The sequence below is a fragment of the Ambystoma mexicanum genome, chromosome 1q, assembly GCF_040938575.1.
Source record: "Ambystoma mexicanum isolate Mex_15411 chromosome 1q, UKY_AmexF1_1, whole genome shotgun sequence".
NCBI classification, from domain to species: Eukaryota; Metazoa; Chordata; class Amphibia; order Caudata; family Ambystomatidae; genus Ambystoma; species Ambystoma mexicanum.
The window spans coordinates 260,191,200-260,209,741 of NC_090922.1; the positions used below are offsets into that span (position 1 = coordinate 260,191,200).

Here is an 18,542-nt window from a genome sequence, read left to right on the forward strand (position 1 = left end):
TTTCAAAGTCTGGACTGTCCAACCCAGAAACATATTGGTTTTTAATTCTAAATTTCGGGATCTCCTCCCTCTCCATTATTTTTTGCAACAATTTCTCATTATTGAAACTCCTCTCCTGTTCAAGCGCTAAAGTGGCTTTTATTGTTTTAAAACAGTCATTTATACCAACATGAACCCATGGTTGCTCATCTTCCATGTGTATTTCAGCAAGAGTGGTAATGTGTTTTTCTGAATCTGTTTTAGGAGCAATATTCTGTTTGATTGTTTTCTCTTTTAAATAAAAACGTAATGTGTGCTCATCTATGGCAGTCTGCCAATTTTTCCTTGGGTCCAAGTATATTTGTACAGGTAGTCTTTCATTGTCGCTCTGCATTTTGTCTTGACACATTAATATAACAGTGACACTAGGTATGCAACTATTCTGGAGATATACCTCCACAGCATTATTTGTTTTGGCAACGGTGTGACATTCATTTATGTTGCTGTTTTGTGATTTTAGTTTCTTAGGTCTCAATGGTTTTTTGGTTAAGGACCACAGCACTCCATTCACCCCATCTATGAGAGGAGACAATCTTTTCAGGCAATCTGTCCCCATCAGAAATGGAATTTCACAAATAGATGTGATCAATACCTCTTGTTTCATTCTGTGCTTTCCTATTTTTATGTCAACCTCAGTTACACCTATGATGGGCACCTCCTCCCCATTAAAGTTATGCACTGGACCTTGATTTTCCTTCACTGTGATCTGATTCTGTGGGGGTCTCCATTCATTGATGCTCTTTACCTGCTCCTTGGACATAATTGTGGCCTGTGTGCCAGTGTCAATCATAGCAAATGTTTGGCATTTTTCTTGTACAGTGATGGGTGCATAATATCTGTCCTCAACTTCCTCTCATACACATAAGAAGTGTGAATTCTTACTGATTTCAGGGCTCACCTTTCTGAGGCCTTTTTCACTTTTGGCTAAGCACATTGGCAAATGGAAAGACATTTTTCCTTCCTTTTTACCCATTTCTGCGCGAGAGACTTTATTCATTTCTCCATGTTCAGAGGTTTTTTGGAGTGTGGCCACTGTTCGCCCATCCATCTGGGTATCATCAGGGACCACATTACAACCTTCCAACTGAACATGTGTAACAACATCATTTAGTAATTTGTCATTGTTTAATTCCGTGCATTTGTGATCATTTAGTGTGTTACCAGCCCTTTCAGCTTCTTCAAAAATATGTGGCTCAAAGAATTCTTCAGGTGATTGATTTGTACCCTCCTTTTGAGTATTTCCTTTTTCTGTCTGTGTTTGTTCACCATTTTGACTGTCCAGGGAAGGAGCTACAGCATCCCCACTTACTCCCTGTTCACTGGTATTCCCCATGCATGAGTCATTTTTCTTAAATCTGTCCCTTTGTTCTTTTGGAATTTCAGGTGTTTCTTTTTCATTCGCACAAACCTTCAATGTTTGATTTAGCTCTAGGTTAAACCGTACCTCTTTTTTAGAAGTGTTTGCACTTTCTGTTACATGTTCATTTACTGGCGTTTCCACTTTTAAATCATTAGACATCTCAGAGTCATTATGCGAAATTACATCAGGGCAATCTGTCTTTTTGGCACCGCAGGTATCATGAGTCATTAGTCACTTTTCAGACGCCCCCGGTCATTGCTATGGCCATCAGCCCCCTCCTTGGATGGCTGTTTTTGCACTGTACAGAGCTTTCCTATTTGCTCAGCTAACATTTTCACTTGGGCCTCAAGGCACTGGAATCTTTTCATCTCTCTAGAATCCTCTCTGTGTGGCCTAGATCGATATTGATTGCTTTCCCCCTGATTGGACCTATTCTGATACCTCTCAGATGAATGATTTCTATTGGGATGGTTCCCGAACTCTTGATTCATTTGTGGAGGGGAGCGGGGTGCGCCCATCCTTTGATTATAGTCCCCTGGTGGGGAATCAGTGTACTGACGTGGAGTGTGGTTCATATTCTGCCTCATGTCCTGTCTCTCAGGTTGTGGGTACTGGCCCCTATGTTGATTCCCATTATCAGCAAATCGATCCACACATCGGGACCTATCCTGATTACCATATATCATGGTATTGGGGTCAAATCTGCTCTGTGTCCCCAATGTCTGGTAGGGACCATCATTTCTTTGATCCTGGCTTTGTCTCTGATTATTATTCATACCTGACATATCAGGCCGATATCTGCCCGGGGTCTGTCTCCATAGTACCTAGGGCTAATGTAACTCTCCCTATTACTAGGATCATGTGATTGAAACATTGGTGCAGGGTGTGGTGACTTTTGTTGATTCACCCTTTGTTCAGGTGCCGAATTATTTTTACCTGGACTTTGGGCAGACTCAAGGGACATCTTGGCTGATCTGATTTCCATCACTGTTGCTGAGGGTTCTTTAGATTTAGGTCTAGTATCTTTCAATTTATCACTTTCTCTACCCTGACAATAGAGTACCTCATATAGTTTTGTGCTTTGATGTACAATCCATTCGAGGGACTTGTCACGGTCAAATTCACGGACCATTTGGGATATGATGTCTTTCTGTAGCCCATAGAAGTATGCAGTTTTAAACTCATTGGAATTTGGGTCAAAAGATACATCAAAGCGAGAAAATGCTCTTTTTAAGTCTTGTAAAAACTGGCGAGGGGATGTATTAGGCCCAGCAATGATTGTGTAAGCAACTTTCTTTGCCTCCTGTAATGACTGGAAAGGAGAAAAATGACGCCTAATTTCTTTTTCAAACTCCACCCATGTCATATTCTGCTGTTCATTTAATCCCCTTATGATGTTGGCCATCGGAGCATCTAAAGTTAAATGAAAATACTGCCTGTACTGTTCCTTAGGTATCTGGAGTGCTTTAAAAATGTCATGCACCGCTTCTAAGTGATCCTCTTTGCAGCATTCACCTCCCTTTTTAAATGGTTTGATCAGGGCTTTAATGGATTTCATTATTTTTATGGGGCTACTTGTTGCAATGCATGGAATTGCACTACTTGGTGACTCAACCCTGGTTCCAGGTGTATGGGATTAGTGTCGACCCCCCTTTGGTGTGTCAAATCCCCCAAGGGCGCTGCAACCAATTTCAGTCACCGGTCCAGTCACTGGGGCACTAGCTTTTTGGGTAGAAATAGAATTCGCCTCAACTCCATTGAATGTAGTGCCTTGCCATCTATCCTGGGACCTGGGAAGGCACATTACACTTTTTAAGGAGCCTGTTTGCTTCGTTTTGCAAATAGTTGTTTTCATCACTCATTTTATTAATTACCTCCTGCATGTCGCACATTTGCATTTGGCATTCATTGAATTCTTTGTTTCTCTTGTCTCTTTCTTGAATCATTTTAACCATTTCTTGTTCCGCATTTTGGAGGTCACTTTCTTTCTCATAATGTTCTTTTTGTAAAATCTGCATCTCTGACACAACCTCATCTTTATCTTGTCTAATGTGGCCCACCAATGCTTTTAAGTGTACCAATTCTTGTTCACTGTCCTCAAATTGTTTCTTGCTTTTGGACAATTGAACATCAAAATCTCTGCATTTTAATTGCATGTCTTTTTGGCATACATCCAATTCTGCTCTTAACATTTCCTGATTTTTACTTGCCCCATCTAATTCAGTCTTTAACCTGTTAATTAGCTGGGTATCATTTTCCTGCATTCGCAGGGACCTATTCAAAATAAACCATATTTTGGCGCATAGCCGTATTAAACAGTCTTTCTCTGCACTTTTATCGGCTGCATTCAATAATCTTGTAAGGCAGACCTGAATTATGCTGCCTTCTGCAAAAATATTGTGTAGTTTTTCTTTCTGCACCTCACCCTGAATGCGGTCATGCCATTCTATGGTACTGTTCGACGACCATGTCCCATGTGCAAACAACTTTGCCTCTAAATATTGCACTAGGTCTGAGAATGTGGTTTCCCTTTGTGACATTCTGAAATTCGTTTTTAGTAACACACTGCTATTATAAAATGGGTTCCCTTAATGTACAGATGGCAGTGTGAGACACACTTGCCACGCCCAGTAGGTGCTCTATGATCATTTTCCCGGCCTGCAACGCACCATAAATATGTATGGTATTTTGTGTAGATTTGGGGCCTGGCGGTATTTTCTTACCGCCGAAAAATAATTTAGCAACAATCACTCCTTGTATTCAGATTGGGTTATGTATAATAATAATACAGTGGATATGCATTATTTCAGTACACAGACATGCGTGGTTGGTATGCGTGGTTGGTGGTATTTTTGGTGAGCATAATTCCTTTGTTTTATTTGTGGCCCCAATATCCAGAACCCCTTATTTTTGTTTAGATTTTTCGTGTGATCACTAGAGAGACCTCAGGCTTGCATTTTAGGAATACCACATTTTCATTTTTAGTGTGCCACCATGGGCAATTTCCCGCTGTCTTATCTACGGCAGCGAGCTATCATGCGGTATCTATCACCAACTTATTTACGTTTGGTGAGCTATGTCCAGGGCCTCTCTTTTTGCCGACTCATAGACCTCCGGCAGACTATAACACACACAGTTAGTTATAATTGCTCATACTGAATGACATTGTGCACACAGCTGCAGCCAAATCTTATTTTTAGCTACCTTAAAAATGACAATTGCACTGTCTAAACATCTCCCCGCATCATCAGCACTGTATTGGTAAATGCACAAAGGAAAGAGAAAATAAAACACACCACCCGTCTGCTTTCAGATATTTTTGTGTATTATAAAAGTTGGATTTAAACACGATCTCACTCTTTTTACAGAAATAAATGAAATAGCACAGTAACAGCATTATTTGTGATACACTGAGAAGAGAATGGCGAGGAACAAGAATTCAATTTGCAACATTAAACACGTGTGTAAAGCACAGGAATCTCCTTTCCTACACTGACTGAATCTTTTCGCACACACTCAGCCCCCACACTTCAGCGAGATAATTACCAGGCTTGTTCAGCATGTAACTTCTTTGGCTGGTCGCCTTCTGGAGGGGTTCACCCAGCAAGGACAAGCATTTGCTGTCACTCAAACTGGGACTTGTTGACTGGAAATCCCAGTCTCTGCAACCAAGTTGAATCTGCTTTAGGAATCAGGCATCCCCAGCTATCAACCCAGTCCTTCTCCGAGCTGTGTCAAGATGTCTCTCCCTAGCTTCTTCCTCGAGATTATACAAGAAAACTCTGGTTACCTCCTACCAAAGGATCCTAACCAATAAAATTCTATCATGCCCTAAACACCCTCTGCACACAATGGCTTGGCTTATACAGTTGCAACTGTAACCAAACTGATTTCCTGCTTATTCGAGGTCTTTGCTTCCTGCAGTTACTGTGGACAGAACAGCATAGCAAAAAGAAAAAAAAACGGAATGTGCATTTAAATAATGACTTTCAGAGCCTGTCATTTTCCATTCATGTTGTACTGAAGAACACATTATTATTAGTGGGTTATGATCAGGTTAGTTGTTAATGAGGTTAGTTTATTAATTTTCAAATGTGTCTCTTGCGACATAGGCATTTCAGGTAAAAAATAGTGCGCATTTTGAATGTACAAATGTGTGCTTTTAACTGTGAAAAAAAAAGATTTGCATTTTATATGTAAAAATCGTTTTTGACTTAATAACCTGCCCTCACTTATATGTCCATGTTACACTGGCAACACATAGCTTGAAACAATTGCATCATAGAAATGCACCAAACCCATGCAGTGGTACTGCATAAAAAAAAATGCTACACATTGATCCTGTGCAGTAGTGCTGTACTCTGTGTTCCCAAAACACGCTAAACAATCCTACAAGACTCATAGAACGCCAAGACTGGTGGATTAAGAGGGAAGAAAGCCACCGAGGGGCTTACCGCTATCAGATACACCAGTCTAAGCATGTCAGGCATTAGGTTTCCCCACCCACAAGCTAAAGCGGTCCCTCCTGCATGCATTTGGCATTAACACCATGATTCCCCAGCACGCGGCAGCAAGACTACGACAGAGCCCTACATCGCCCTCAGTTCCTCCCAGTGCCTTCCATGTCACACACGAGAGAACGGCTCCACCATAAACTCAAATACAGTCTGTACGTGCCTTTGCAACCCTTTCGAAACATATTTGTTTGGGAAAGGAGGTGGCATATTAACTGAACAGGGGGCACAGATTACACGATGGGCATGCACAAAAAGACCTCCATATCAATACAAGGCACCAACTGCTATGACAATTAATGCAGCGCGGTCCACTCCATATTTGTTCTACTATTCATAGCCAAATGTTCTTCACTGTTAACTTTTCCGCTGTTACCTCTTCATTTATACTTTCACGTATTACCATGTCTAATTTCTTTTGGAGAATCATTACATAGAACGAGACTTTTTTTGATGTGATGTCTCACTTTGCTCCTCCACACTCAGGAAAACGTGCCTACTATTGCTGTCCTGGGATCTGGTGGTGGGCTGACGGCCACAATGGGCTTCCTGGCCACCCTTTTGGAGCTTAAAAAGCAGAACCTCTTGGATTGTGTTACATACATTCACACATGTTCAGGATCAGGCTGGTAGGTGAATATGAAAGAAATTTTACATGCAACTCAAATGTGTTCCATATTCTACTGTTTCAGCAATATGGCTGTAGAACTGGGGTTTCCTTTACTGTCAAACTAGGCTGATATATTGGTGCCAAAATATTAAATCCTCCTTCGGGCAGCCCCATCCCAAAAGTCTTTACTTTGAGAATCAACCTCATTGCATCCGCATGAGAGTGAATGCACTGATGCGGAGCCATCCCCAATCTCCCACCACAACTAACACAGAAAATCAACCTCATACCATCCGTACCTGAGTCTTCCTGCCCTTTTGTGGCTCAGTGTACGCCGAAGTCCAACACTTGCACAATCATCTTGATCCCACAACTGCTATCGGATCTCAGCACTTCTACGGCTTCTATACTTCTGTGTGGTTTGAGCCTCTGATCCCAACAACCAAACCAAGCCGATGCTTTCACCACCCATTTAGTGGGATCAACCCACTGAGGTAGAGGAAGCAGACTGTTTTAGTATGGCTGACTCTGTGGAACCCATTTGCCATAAGCAGGGGAGGTCCTGGATATATTTTTCAATGTAGCCCCATCTTACACATTTTTAGCAAGCCCAACCCTTTCCCTATAACTTTCCCCCAAGGCCAGTCCACCCCTGCGGATAAGGCAGCCTTGCCACTGTCTGCAATGTATTGTGAGAAACGTACCTGGTTAGTAGCAACCATGTCTGTTTAGCCAAATGCTGACCTGGTTTCTTTCTGACTGTCAATATCCATCAGGACTGTCCCACACTGCCATGAACTGCCTTGGAGTTTTACATGATTTGCTATCTTTTTCGCTCCCTGCAGTGGTTGATAACTCAATTTCTGGTTTGTCATACTGAGTCTTAGTGTGCCACTCCCTGCTCGACCAACAAAAGATTATTTGCTCAGTTCAACAGGATGTATAACTCCTGCGTACATTTTGGGCTACCACCCTGTTATAATGATAAAACGCTGTGTTTAAAAGGCTTCAAATGAACATGCCATTGGCATATAGACATAGATAGAAATGAGACCACAACACTAAAAAGTGAAAACATTATCAGTCCAATCAGCAAAACAACAGCAATCAAGTGACAACATCATTTAAAGTTATAACTATGATTTCTGAAGTGCATTCTTAAATGCTCTATTAATGCCATACAATGCCCGGCATGCTCACATACATAAGGTACAACCTCACATATACAGGTCCTGCCATGGTATGTTAAGTACAACATTTCCAAAGGCAAAGATATCTTTTACCCTAAAGACCCAGGCATAGGACTCATATAGCCACAGGATTAGCAGGATAACTTTGGCAATCCTCTAACCATTATCAAGTATTTTATATTTTGAAATGGATATATTAACTGTTCAAATATTGAATCTGTCATTTCCATGTATTAAATTAATGCACTATGGAATGGAAGAATCAAATAACATTATAGACATCTATCACCCAGTCACACATGACTTTTCATTTTTTGATTTTCTCCTCTTTTTTAAGCACTAAGAACATAAATGAATCTTAATTGATGGGATATTTCGACATTGATTTATGTTGTGTTAAGCAATGATAATTGATTCACATTTGATTTTGATTGATTTCTGTTGATTTGACTTCTGATACTGTATTTAAAACACTGATGTATTTTGTTTGCCTTACTCTTTTAGACAAAAACAATTTGTTCAACCATATGAAAAACTAAAAATCATATGATCTTTCACTGGGTTTTTTTCATTTTCATTTACTAATGCTGCATAAACTTGAGTTGTGTGAGTTGCTTCCTTCAGAAGGATTGTCCATAAATTCTCATAAATAAGGTGTCTGGACAATTGATCAATACATTAGACATCCAAAAGAGTGCGGATAGTCGCTATACAGGTTTTCCCATTTTGAGATATAGACAGGGGTACACATCTAATGGTGAATAAGTACAACAATTCCTTCATATGCATAGTAACTGTAGGAAAGGAACAGCCTTGTCAGTGCCACGGTCTCAAATAATTGGTCTCGTACATCCTGAAAAAGATGGATAGAGCTCTGCGTAGCCTTCCATCATTTGCAGAAGGTACAAAATATCTTGACTGCCAGTTATTAACATGTATTTCCAATGTTGCTTGTGTGCATAGACATCGACAGAAAAACAATCTATGAGCACAACCAACATTTGAAGTCAATTTTAATCAGCAGTTCAAAAAATATTTTCAGTATCTTGAGGGAATTACCAATGTGGTTGTGTGGCGCCTGGAAGGTCTTTTAAACGAGAAAGCAAAAGATACCTGCATCCTTGTGGTAGGCTTTACTCCCATGCAAGATGCTTGAAATGATAAAGCATATGTTTAGTGCTTAATGCCAGAGTCCTCTCACTTCTTAGCTCTGTAAAAATAGTTATGACAAAATTTACTGGGACTTCATTCATCAAACCCAGAAGAATAAAAGGCTCAGGCGACCTTGTCTGGATTCAGATTTCAGAAATGTGCTTCTTTATTTCCCATCCTTAGGTGGGCTTACACTGAAAATAATGAAGCACATTTCAAAACTGTCTTTCTTTCTCTCCCTTTCTTGAGTGACTTGCACTGAAAATAAAGCAACATGTTTCAGAAACATGTTTTGTTATTTTCAGAGCAAGTCTAAACAGGGAAGGAATATAAAGGAACACTCTCACTACTTGTAAAACAGTCACGAGAACCACGGTGCAAGTAACTTTAATGAAGTTACTAGACAAATGAGTTTTCAAATCTATCTCGCTTTTTCTGTAGTAGAGCTAAAATGATTTATTATTTCTGCAATTGACACTCACTTTTCGTTGCAAGCAGTGGGTAATTTAATTTGACGAAATGATGGTATATTTAATTATTTAATATTCATCAGGTAATTCTAGACATAAATAAAAAGGAACCACCTCACAATTTATGATTCAAAGCCACTTGGCTGCCAAGTACTTTGTCTTGTATAGAACTGTTGGTGACTAATGTTGCTGCATCGAAGAAAATGCAGCTCATACTGTCACCCCCCATTTCTCCAAAGTTATATTTCTCCCCTACCTTTTCATAAGATATAGCAAATTCAGCTACGAGTAGAAGGTGTTGGCTGGTGGAGAGTGCAGCAGTAATCACTGCCCCTTTAATCAGTCCTTTGATTACCATTTTTTGTGATGACGCCCTGACACGCCATTCCTTGGGATACTAAAGCCGTTCCAGTATCTATACATGCCCATGCTCTCTCTCTCTGGGCCAACTCACCGGTATCTCATGTCGTTCCGACCTCTGTCATGACGCTGCAGCGAAGTCACAATGCAGGAATGGCACCCCCCCCCCCCCCCCCCTTGACAGGCCTGCTTTCAGCTCTTCCCTCTGTCTCGTTTTCCCTCGCTGGTAAAGTGCCTACTTTTGACTGCGTCCTGCAGTTTTTTCCTCTGCTGCAGGTCCCCCCGCCCCCGGCTTTACCTTGGAGCCTGCCACGCTCCTCTGGGTCTCTCGCTACTCCGGTGCAAATTGCTGTCAAGCGGCAGCTTGGGTGCACCTGACTGCTTTAGCCCGGTATGCTCCTTAGAGTCTGCCTTCCCCAGCGTTTCTGCCTCGTCCAAGCTGCGTTTCCTCTCTCCAATTTCTGATTGCCAATACAATCCATCTTTAAATGTCCCACGTAGCTGATTCAACTTGCAACAACTAGTCCGCACGTTTTGCTTAGGGTTTCTTTCAATCCCCATTAACTCCCTATCCCTCTTTCTTGTCTCATTATCTGAGGCAACATGGGAATCGGAGTCCATAGGATTAACAGGACTTCTAAGGAGATTTTGTTTGTGTTTTTTTATCTAGCACAACATCATCAGAGATAGGGGATGTATTGTGTTTGTTATGTACATATGAAGCATGAATGGCATTTCCATCAAGAATGGTTGCTAGGAAAGGTTTTGGTTTTATAACTGGAGGGATTCGAATACTGACATCATGCCATCAGAAATGTAGGAATTATAGGCTCCTTCTCATTTAAAAAGAAGAGCACTGCGTTTCTCCTGATGGAGTCACCCCATCTCCCCAACAGCTATCTCCTGCCATGTGATCGTCCGGCATAATACCACACCCAGGGTCAGGATCAGGTAGAGGCTGCTGTACCCAGGCCACATGGGAGGAGATCTTAGGCTGGGGATCAGTGATTACTCCACATGATTCATCACAGTTGTCAGTTTAGTTGACCAACTCTTATAGCTCGACTGCGACGAGCACATCCACAGAAACTGGTGTTCAAGATGAGGAAGCATCAGTATCCGGTAATATTATACCCATATATATGGTCACCATACATATGGTCACCGGGAAAAGGCTGTGGCGTCTTTATATATGGTAATCATATATATGGGGCCAAGGGGAGCGGGAGTTGCCGGGTGTCCCCTGCACCGCTTGAAAAAAAAAAAGGTTTTGGGGGTTGCAGGGGTGCCCCCTGCATATTCAATGTGATAATGTCCCAGCAAACCACAGCCAGTTTTTGGCGACATTTTTGTCAGATGACATTTTTGCAGCGACATTATCACATGGAACCGAAGCATCGATAGAATAAGGATACTTTATTAATATGCAGCTCTTAAAAACGTATATAAGGGCTCGATTTTACACAGTAGATACTAGGGAACGGTTTGTCTTGTCACACAAGTGATGACTATTCTCCACAAAGATGGTGCCAGGACACCACAGGTTGGTGTTCTAGTTTATGAACATGTCTGCCAACAATGGCCCTCAGATTCAACGTACTTTCAAACGATACACCAAGCACTGAGGTGCTGACAACCTTGGGGATCAACTGTGTGCATTAAGATGAGCTAGCTCAGGATTCAATGTAGAGCGACATTAGATGCCTATGAGTTAAATCTATAGGGATTACTGGATACCAACACAATCAAAATGTATTTGTCTATATTAGTAGGAGAAGATATTTCAATAAATCACTGAGTATGATGCCGACACCGTTTATGAACTTCAGGCAAATACAACGGGCGCTACAGAGCACACATGAGAAACGGACCTAACTTTTAGAAGGTTTTTGAAACCCTTTTTTACTCCATTCAGCCTAAAAAGACATACTTGCCCCAGAGATCAAATTAATTTTTTTTACCAACTTTAACATACATTGTTTATTATTAAAGTCATCAAATGAATCGTCCCTGGGATGAATTATACATTACGATTCTTCTTAAACAGATAAAGAAATAATAGCACAAGAAATCAGGTATGATTTATCTTATCACAAATGTATTATTGTGTTGATTAAAGTGCAACACGTGTATAATTATCGTTGAAGGCATATTTCACAAAATTAAATAGTTTCTTATCGTTTTTAGATTAGCGAAATACATTTTCACTCGATCAAAGCTATGACTGTGAAATGAACACATGAGTGTCCCTTCTTACAGTTTAAAAAATTAAGTCTGTCTGGATGAAGGCTGCTACACTAAAGAGTCGGTCTCATCACGAGTGGCCAGTAAGCCGACGGTAAATCCTTTGGGATACCACCCAATGCAATTAGCATTACTGCAACTTGGTTTGGTGCTATTAGCGCTGGATCACAAGTTGCTGTACCACAGTAAATACTTATTCATTTTGAGCCAATGGGACATTTCTTGGCACAATCACCGCCGCAGCAATTGCGACCCGTTAATTGCACCAAAAATGGGCAGAAAGTTGGCGCATTCACCTCCAGCTAACAGCTGGAGTTGAATGCTCCAAGTTTACCCCAAACTCGGGATTGGGTGGAGCAGTAATGTGGCAGTAATTGCGTTACCACCATATTTCTACCTCTCTGCCCAACTCCTGTTGAGGCCCAGTGCCTTTTGAATTGACTCTTGAAAGACTGAAACACATTGGGCCCGATTCATGGAATAATTAGCGCAGAAAATAGGGGACTTGCGCGCGAAATTGTGCGCAAGCGCCCGTTTGTCGATTCATGGAACACAATGCGCGGGGCTTACCAGGGACTTGTGGGGAATCCGCGCCGGTCCAACACGTTACTGCGACACTACGAACGCCTTACCCGAGACTCCAAGCGAAGGCCCGCCCCGTTTCGGCGCAGTCACCTTAAAAGTGGGCAGAACACGTGGAATGGGGAAAAACAAGCAAAATTATGGGTGTAACGAGGGAAGTACCACAGTAAAATCCTCGCAACGCCCATATGAGCGTTAAAAACTCCTATTCATGGAATTGAACAGGGCTCGGTGGCGCGCGGAAAAAGACGTGCAAATCGTGAAACACGTACGCCACACAATAGCTGGCGTAAACATCAATGCGCACAAACAACAAATGCATAAAAAACCCACGCGATCAACCAACGCACGTATACAGCTACGATGAATGTACCATTTCTCACAGCAATGATCATGGGAAACCGCTGGAGGAGGAGGATTGCCAGGGTCCAGATTTTTCAACCCAGGACCAGCCTTTTTGGGATGCCTGATGACCAGGTCTCTGTCAGGTATAGGTTTCCACCTCATATCATATTAGACCTGGTCACAGAGTGGGAAGATTACCTTAAATCACCCACCCTGTGCTCCCAAGCACTGAGCCCCTTGGAAAAGGAGCTCAATGTACTGCATTTTTTGGCCACTAGTTGGGGGCATTTCACAGCCCACGCAGTCATGCTGCCTACACCAGGTGTTGGCAATAATGACTGCATGCCCCTCAATCCGCAGGCACATCTATATGCCCAGAAAACCTGCAGAAATGCAGGCCGTGGTCCAGGACTTTTATGGGGTGGCGCACTTCCCTAAAGTGCTTGGTGCCATTGATTGCACCCGTGTGGCTCTGCGTCCACCCAGGGCTACCGATCACGTATATTGTAATCGCAAGCACTGGCATTCCATCAATGTGCAGGTTGTATGCGATGCCAAGGGCATCCTTACTTTTGTATATGCCAACTATCCAGGGTCCACCCATGATAGTTTCATATTCAGAATGTCACCCCAACACCGGGCCCTGGAAGCTGGGAGGCATGGCATCACATGGCTCATTGGTGAATATAAATGCCCCTGCACATGCATGCATGTCACACTCAGACAAATACACACCAATCACCAACATTTCCACCTCTCTACAGGGGACAGTGCCTACCCTCTGAGCACCTACATGATGACGCCAATACGGAACCCTGCCACTCTGCCCCAGGTAAGATACCACACAGCCCAGATTGCAACTCAGGCCAAGTTATGGTTCCGCTCCCTTGACCACACTGGTGGTAAGTAGCTATATGCACCACCACTAGTGTGCAGGATCATTGTGGCAGCATGTGTCCTGCACATTGGTGCAACATGGCCTGCCGTACGTGTGGACATGGTGGTGCCCCCACATCCCCAACCACATGCATGACGCTTGCGCATGGCAGGTCAAAGGTCACATGGCGAGGCTGCCCGTACCCAGTTTGTGGCTACATTTGTCACCTAAAATCCAACCCCTGTGGAGTGCACACAGCCCTGGCACATTCCAGGTGACATTTGTTGATGCCAAAGGGCCAATCATCTGTGCCCACCAAACCACCCTGAGAATGTGTCCCTGGAAGTGCAACATTGTGTGCATCCCTTAGAACTAGAACTAATTTAATTGTGGGTTTCCAAAAGAAACACATAGAAGAGGGAGTATGCCACTACCACCATGCCAAACTATACATCAAGTCGCCTGTGTGTCACATAAAGTTACATGACATATGGGAAGGTGTATCACCAGACTGTGCTATGGTATGTAATGTCAATGGAGATAGATAAATGGTCAATACATAATACAAGTGTCTTAAAGCGCTCAGCAATGTATGGAACAAGTTAAAAAATAACACCCGCTCATAAAGCTCCATAATATTCTGGACAGGAACAGTAATTGCATACTATATTATACTATTAACAGTGGATGTAACAGTGAATGTGTCGGACAGTGATTCATCATATTTTTACAAGTGCATCAATGTGCCATCATGCAGGGACCGAGGACAGGGTGGAAGAGACAGACACTGTACCTACATGGTGCAATCAGAAGGAGCAAGTGCACAGATGTGCATAGGGGTGTGCTATTCGGAGGGTGGTAACAAGGCCAGGGGTGGTTCAAGTGCAACCCGTCAGTGGATGCTTGGGTAAGTGCAGAGAGATGCAACTCTCTCTGGCCATTCCCCAAGCCAAGTGCAGTGATGATGACACTAGTCCACATCACAGAGACAACTGCCCCAAAAATTGATGGGGTAGACAGGGGTGTGTGAGACCTTGAGGCACATCAAGCAGACAGTCATCAAGCAGCAACGACAAAAGGAATGGAGAGAGTGAGAGAGCAGAGGGATTGCTTAGCAGGGAAGAGGGAGAGAGAAAGAAGATTAGAGGATGAAACACATGGGTAGTTCATGGAAAGTAAGGAAATGAATCCCCAAAAAGAGGGCGGCAGGATGTTTATCCCAGAGGTTGGCCCTTGCTGACGATAAAGATCCCCTGCAAAAAATGTCTATCAATAACTGGCTCACCTGAAGAAGGTCAGAGTAACATGATGAAATGGCTCTGGAGGCACAGCATTGAGGAATGAACATCAGCAGATAGGGAGCAAGAAGGCCTCACAAAACACAGTGCACAATTCATTCTTTATATGACTCAACACTGTCTGCCACGGCTAGCCAGTGGAGGACAATCAGTGGTAGACAGATGTGGTCCCTGGCCTTGACATCAAGCATAATACTTGCGGTCTTGTCTCGAATGAATTACACACAGTGTGGATTTTAATAATGGAGTTGCTGCAATAGGCAGTAGCAGTAGTGTAGCCTGGAGAGTAACACAGCACGTGTAACATTGCACCTCTGCATGATGTTGTGCAAGTGCACATTAACTGTGTTCATCAATACCTGCATGTCGGACTCCTTCACAATCACATGAATATGTGGCAGTAAAGGAAGGGGGTAGTTGAATATTAAGGCAACATTCCTGCGTTGGAATGAGTGTACAGGGAGTGAGGACATGTAGGAAGGACTGAGTCAATGACAGAAGTAGGCTGCAGTGGAGTCAATAGGGACATGCTCATTTGTAAATGGCGCACAAGCAAAGGTAATTCTGAGTGCACCAGTCCAGGATGGCTGTGTGCCAGATATAGTGAATAAGGGTGCCTGTGTGTGACTAGGAACAGTGCTGAAGAGTATTCTGTCCTCATCATAGCACAATAATCATAATGACAATTTTCCAAATATGAGTTGCAGCAGGGAAATGTATATGTCAAAGATGCATGGTAAAGGAATGGACACCTGCATGATGCCACAGGTGTCGGCTGAATTAGGGCAGAAGAAAGGACACAGTTTGGGGTTTTCATGGAATATATTTTCAGTAGTGACATTAGCAAGTCCACTGTCCGTTCATGGATCATCAAAATGAGGATGGAATACATCACTGGGTGAAAAGCAAATGAGACATTAAGGAGGATGAGGACAGGGAGGGATGCCACCATTCATCATGTTACCCTAGTGACTGTTTCTCCAGCCTGTTACAATGCAAGCTGGTGTTGACGTACATTTGAGTGTGAAAGAGAGATCAATCACTTGCACACCTGTTGTGACTAGACTGTAGTTCTATGCTAGGGGTTTGGTTAATTAATTGTTTAGATTATTTAAGGTGCGGGGGAGAAGAGGAACAACCCTGGCATATGGGCTGTATAGTAAATAGAGAGCAGATAAGTTCCCAGTTAGGGAACTCCCGTCCCCTGGACAAATTCTAGGGCTAGAAAAGTCAAACGTTTTTAGATAACATGGTCATATGTTATAAGGTTATTTGAAATGATATTCATGGTTCACAAAATGAGAAAAATTTGTGAAAATAAATTATTCAATTTTACACATCACATTTATTTATCAATAGAAAGTTTGCCCAACGCGTTTTGAGATGTATTCTCTTCTTCAGGGGACAAGTCAAACTTTATATCTAGATTCAAAAAACAGTCAACATATTTCATAATTAGAAATCAACTTATATCGAAGGTATGTTGTGCACATAATCTTCCATCAGAAAAACATATGAGAGCAACTAGTTTCTTATATCCAGTAGTTCAAGGAAAATAAGGTCACTTAGAGTGAAGTCCTAAAGTAGCAAACAATTGCTAACTTGCAGAGTGGCAGAAATCAAGATCGGTTCGAAAATCCTATTTGAACTTATAATGAAAGTAAGGTTATGTCATTCCCACCCTTAGGCTACTTATGAAGTTCATTAATCAAAGAATGGCATGTATGTCCATGTTGGGAAGTTGTGGTATTGGTCTGAAGAGAAGAACGTGAGAAAAGAAAGAATCAGACGTAGTTAAGTAAGCTTGTTTGAAAGAGGTTGAACTAAACAGAGATATAACGTACCATATATGAGCAGTAGTAGTGCTGCATAGGACAATTGAATTTGCTTCTTAAGTTGATGAACTTAAAGGGCACCTGGTAGATGGAGTCCAGAACAACTGTGTCAACAGGGTCTGCAGATGCAGCACTTGAGCATTAGGTAAACGTGAATACCGTTCCATAATGTTCCTAAAAAGGAGACAGTTTGAGAGAAATCACTTTCCCCTTATAGTACCTGAAATTTAGAATGATAGTAGTGGAAAGGTCTAACCTAAAAATAATTACTTCCAAACATGTAGAGCCTTCGTGGATCTACTATGTCAATAGGGTCTGCAGAAGTGGCACTTAGGCTCAAGGTTAGCTGTGATGACGATGCGTAATGTTCCTAAAAAGGATACAATTCGAATAAATAAGTGGCCCATAGTATCAGAAGTATAGACTAATAGTAGTAGGAAAGTCTGACTAAATAGTGCTTACTATTCAATGCTTTAAGCATTCACGGTAGTTCGGAATGAAGGGCTCAGGCTCCAACATGGATGTAATTGGAGTTTCACAATGGCCGGTTAAAAGCGTGCGAGACCGGAAGTGATGTCATCACGTCGATGACACAAATGACATCACTTATGTTTGTAAACAAATGAACGGCATAACGTGTATGTAAGATGAAGTTGTAATAAATGATCTGAGAAAAACTCTATATAGGATGATATTAAAACTACAATGGGCCTCATTACGAGTTTGGAGGTAGCCATGCCGTTTTACCGGCATGGCTACCCCCAAACTCGGGTCTGGGTCCCGCAAAATGCTAATAACCGGGCCATTCCAACCGTTGCGGGCCCGGTAATTCCCATTTGCGGGATCCGGTACGTCCCCATTCCCATTTGAGCCCCCATAGGGCTCAATGGCAATGGGGAGGATGGTAACAACGGACCCGTACGTAACGGGACCGTTGCTACCATCCTGTTCTGCTAGAGGGTGCCGCTCTGCACGTCTGGTCTGACCAGGCGTGAAGAGCGGCCCTGCGAGCAGAACTCGTAATGTGGCTCTAGAGTGATAACGGCGCCGGTAGCACTATCGGCGCCATTATCACTCTACCGCCAGGGTCGTAATGAGGCCCAATGACTTGATACAAGTCGAGTAGGTGACATGATATGAAATATGAAGTATCAGTTTAGAGTCGGGGATTTGATTGGAAGTCTCTATTGCGACCAATATGTCAAATTAGCAAATTCGGGTCTGTTAGGCAGAATTATTTGCAGTACCCTGTGGGAACACCACACACAATTAGGACTACAAGTGACATTACAAATTAACCTTTGGTACAAGCCTGTACTACACAGTAAAGTGGTAGCGATTGCTGAGCAGCCAGACTTATCTCAAGTGTAAAGTGAGCAGTATCACTAGTTACACAAAGGATAGAAATTACTATGATTCAAACAAACACTGACTCAAGGTTTCTGAGTAAAAGAATATAAATTTATTTATACATCAGTTATTAAATGTTTCACTATTATCAAGCAGTTAAAAAAATCACGATCTTAATACACTACACCGCACCCAATAGATTCTGGACAAGTTAGGCTCACAATGAAGTGTGAGCAAAATGGCACTCCAGTAATTTAAAAGGGAGGGAAAGACAAAGTTAGGCAGAATTTGAGCAGCACCAACAAATAAGTAAGCA

At 42.3% G+C, this 18,542-nt stretch overlaps 1 protein-coding gene across 1 annotated transcript in view; it reads left to right on the forward strand.

The window, feature by feature from the left end:
- Positions 1 to 18,542, forward strand: part of LOC138554969 (cytosolic phospholipase A2 gamma-like) — a 235,447-nt gene that overhangs the window by 171,197 nt on the left and 45,708 nt on the right. Inside the window, exon 5 of the mRNA XM_069642604.1 lies at positions 6,400 to 6,542. Coding sequence (XP_069498705.1) covers positions 6,400 to 6,542 — 143 coding nt within the window. The remainder of the gene's footprint in view (positions 1 to 6,399; positions 6,543 to 18,542) is intronic.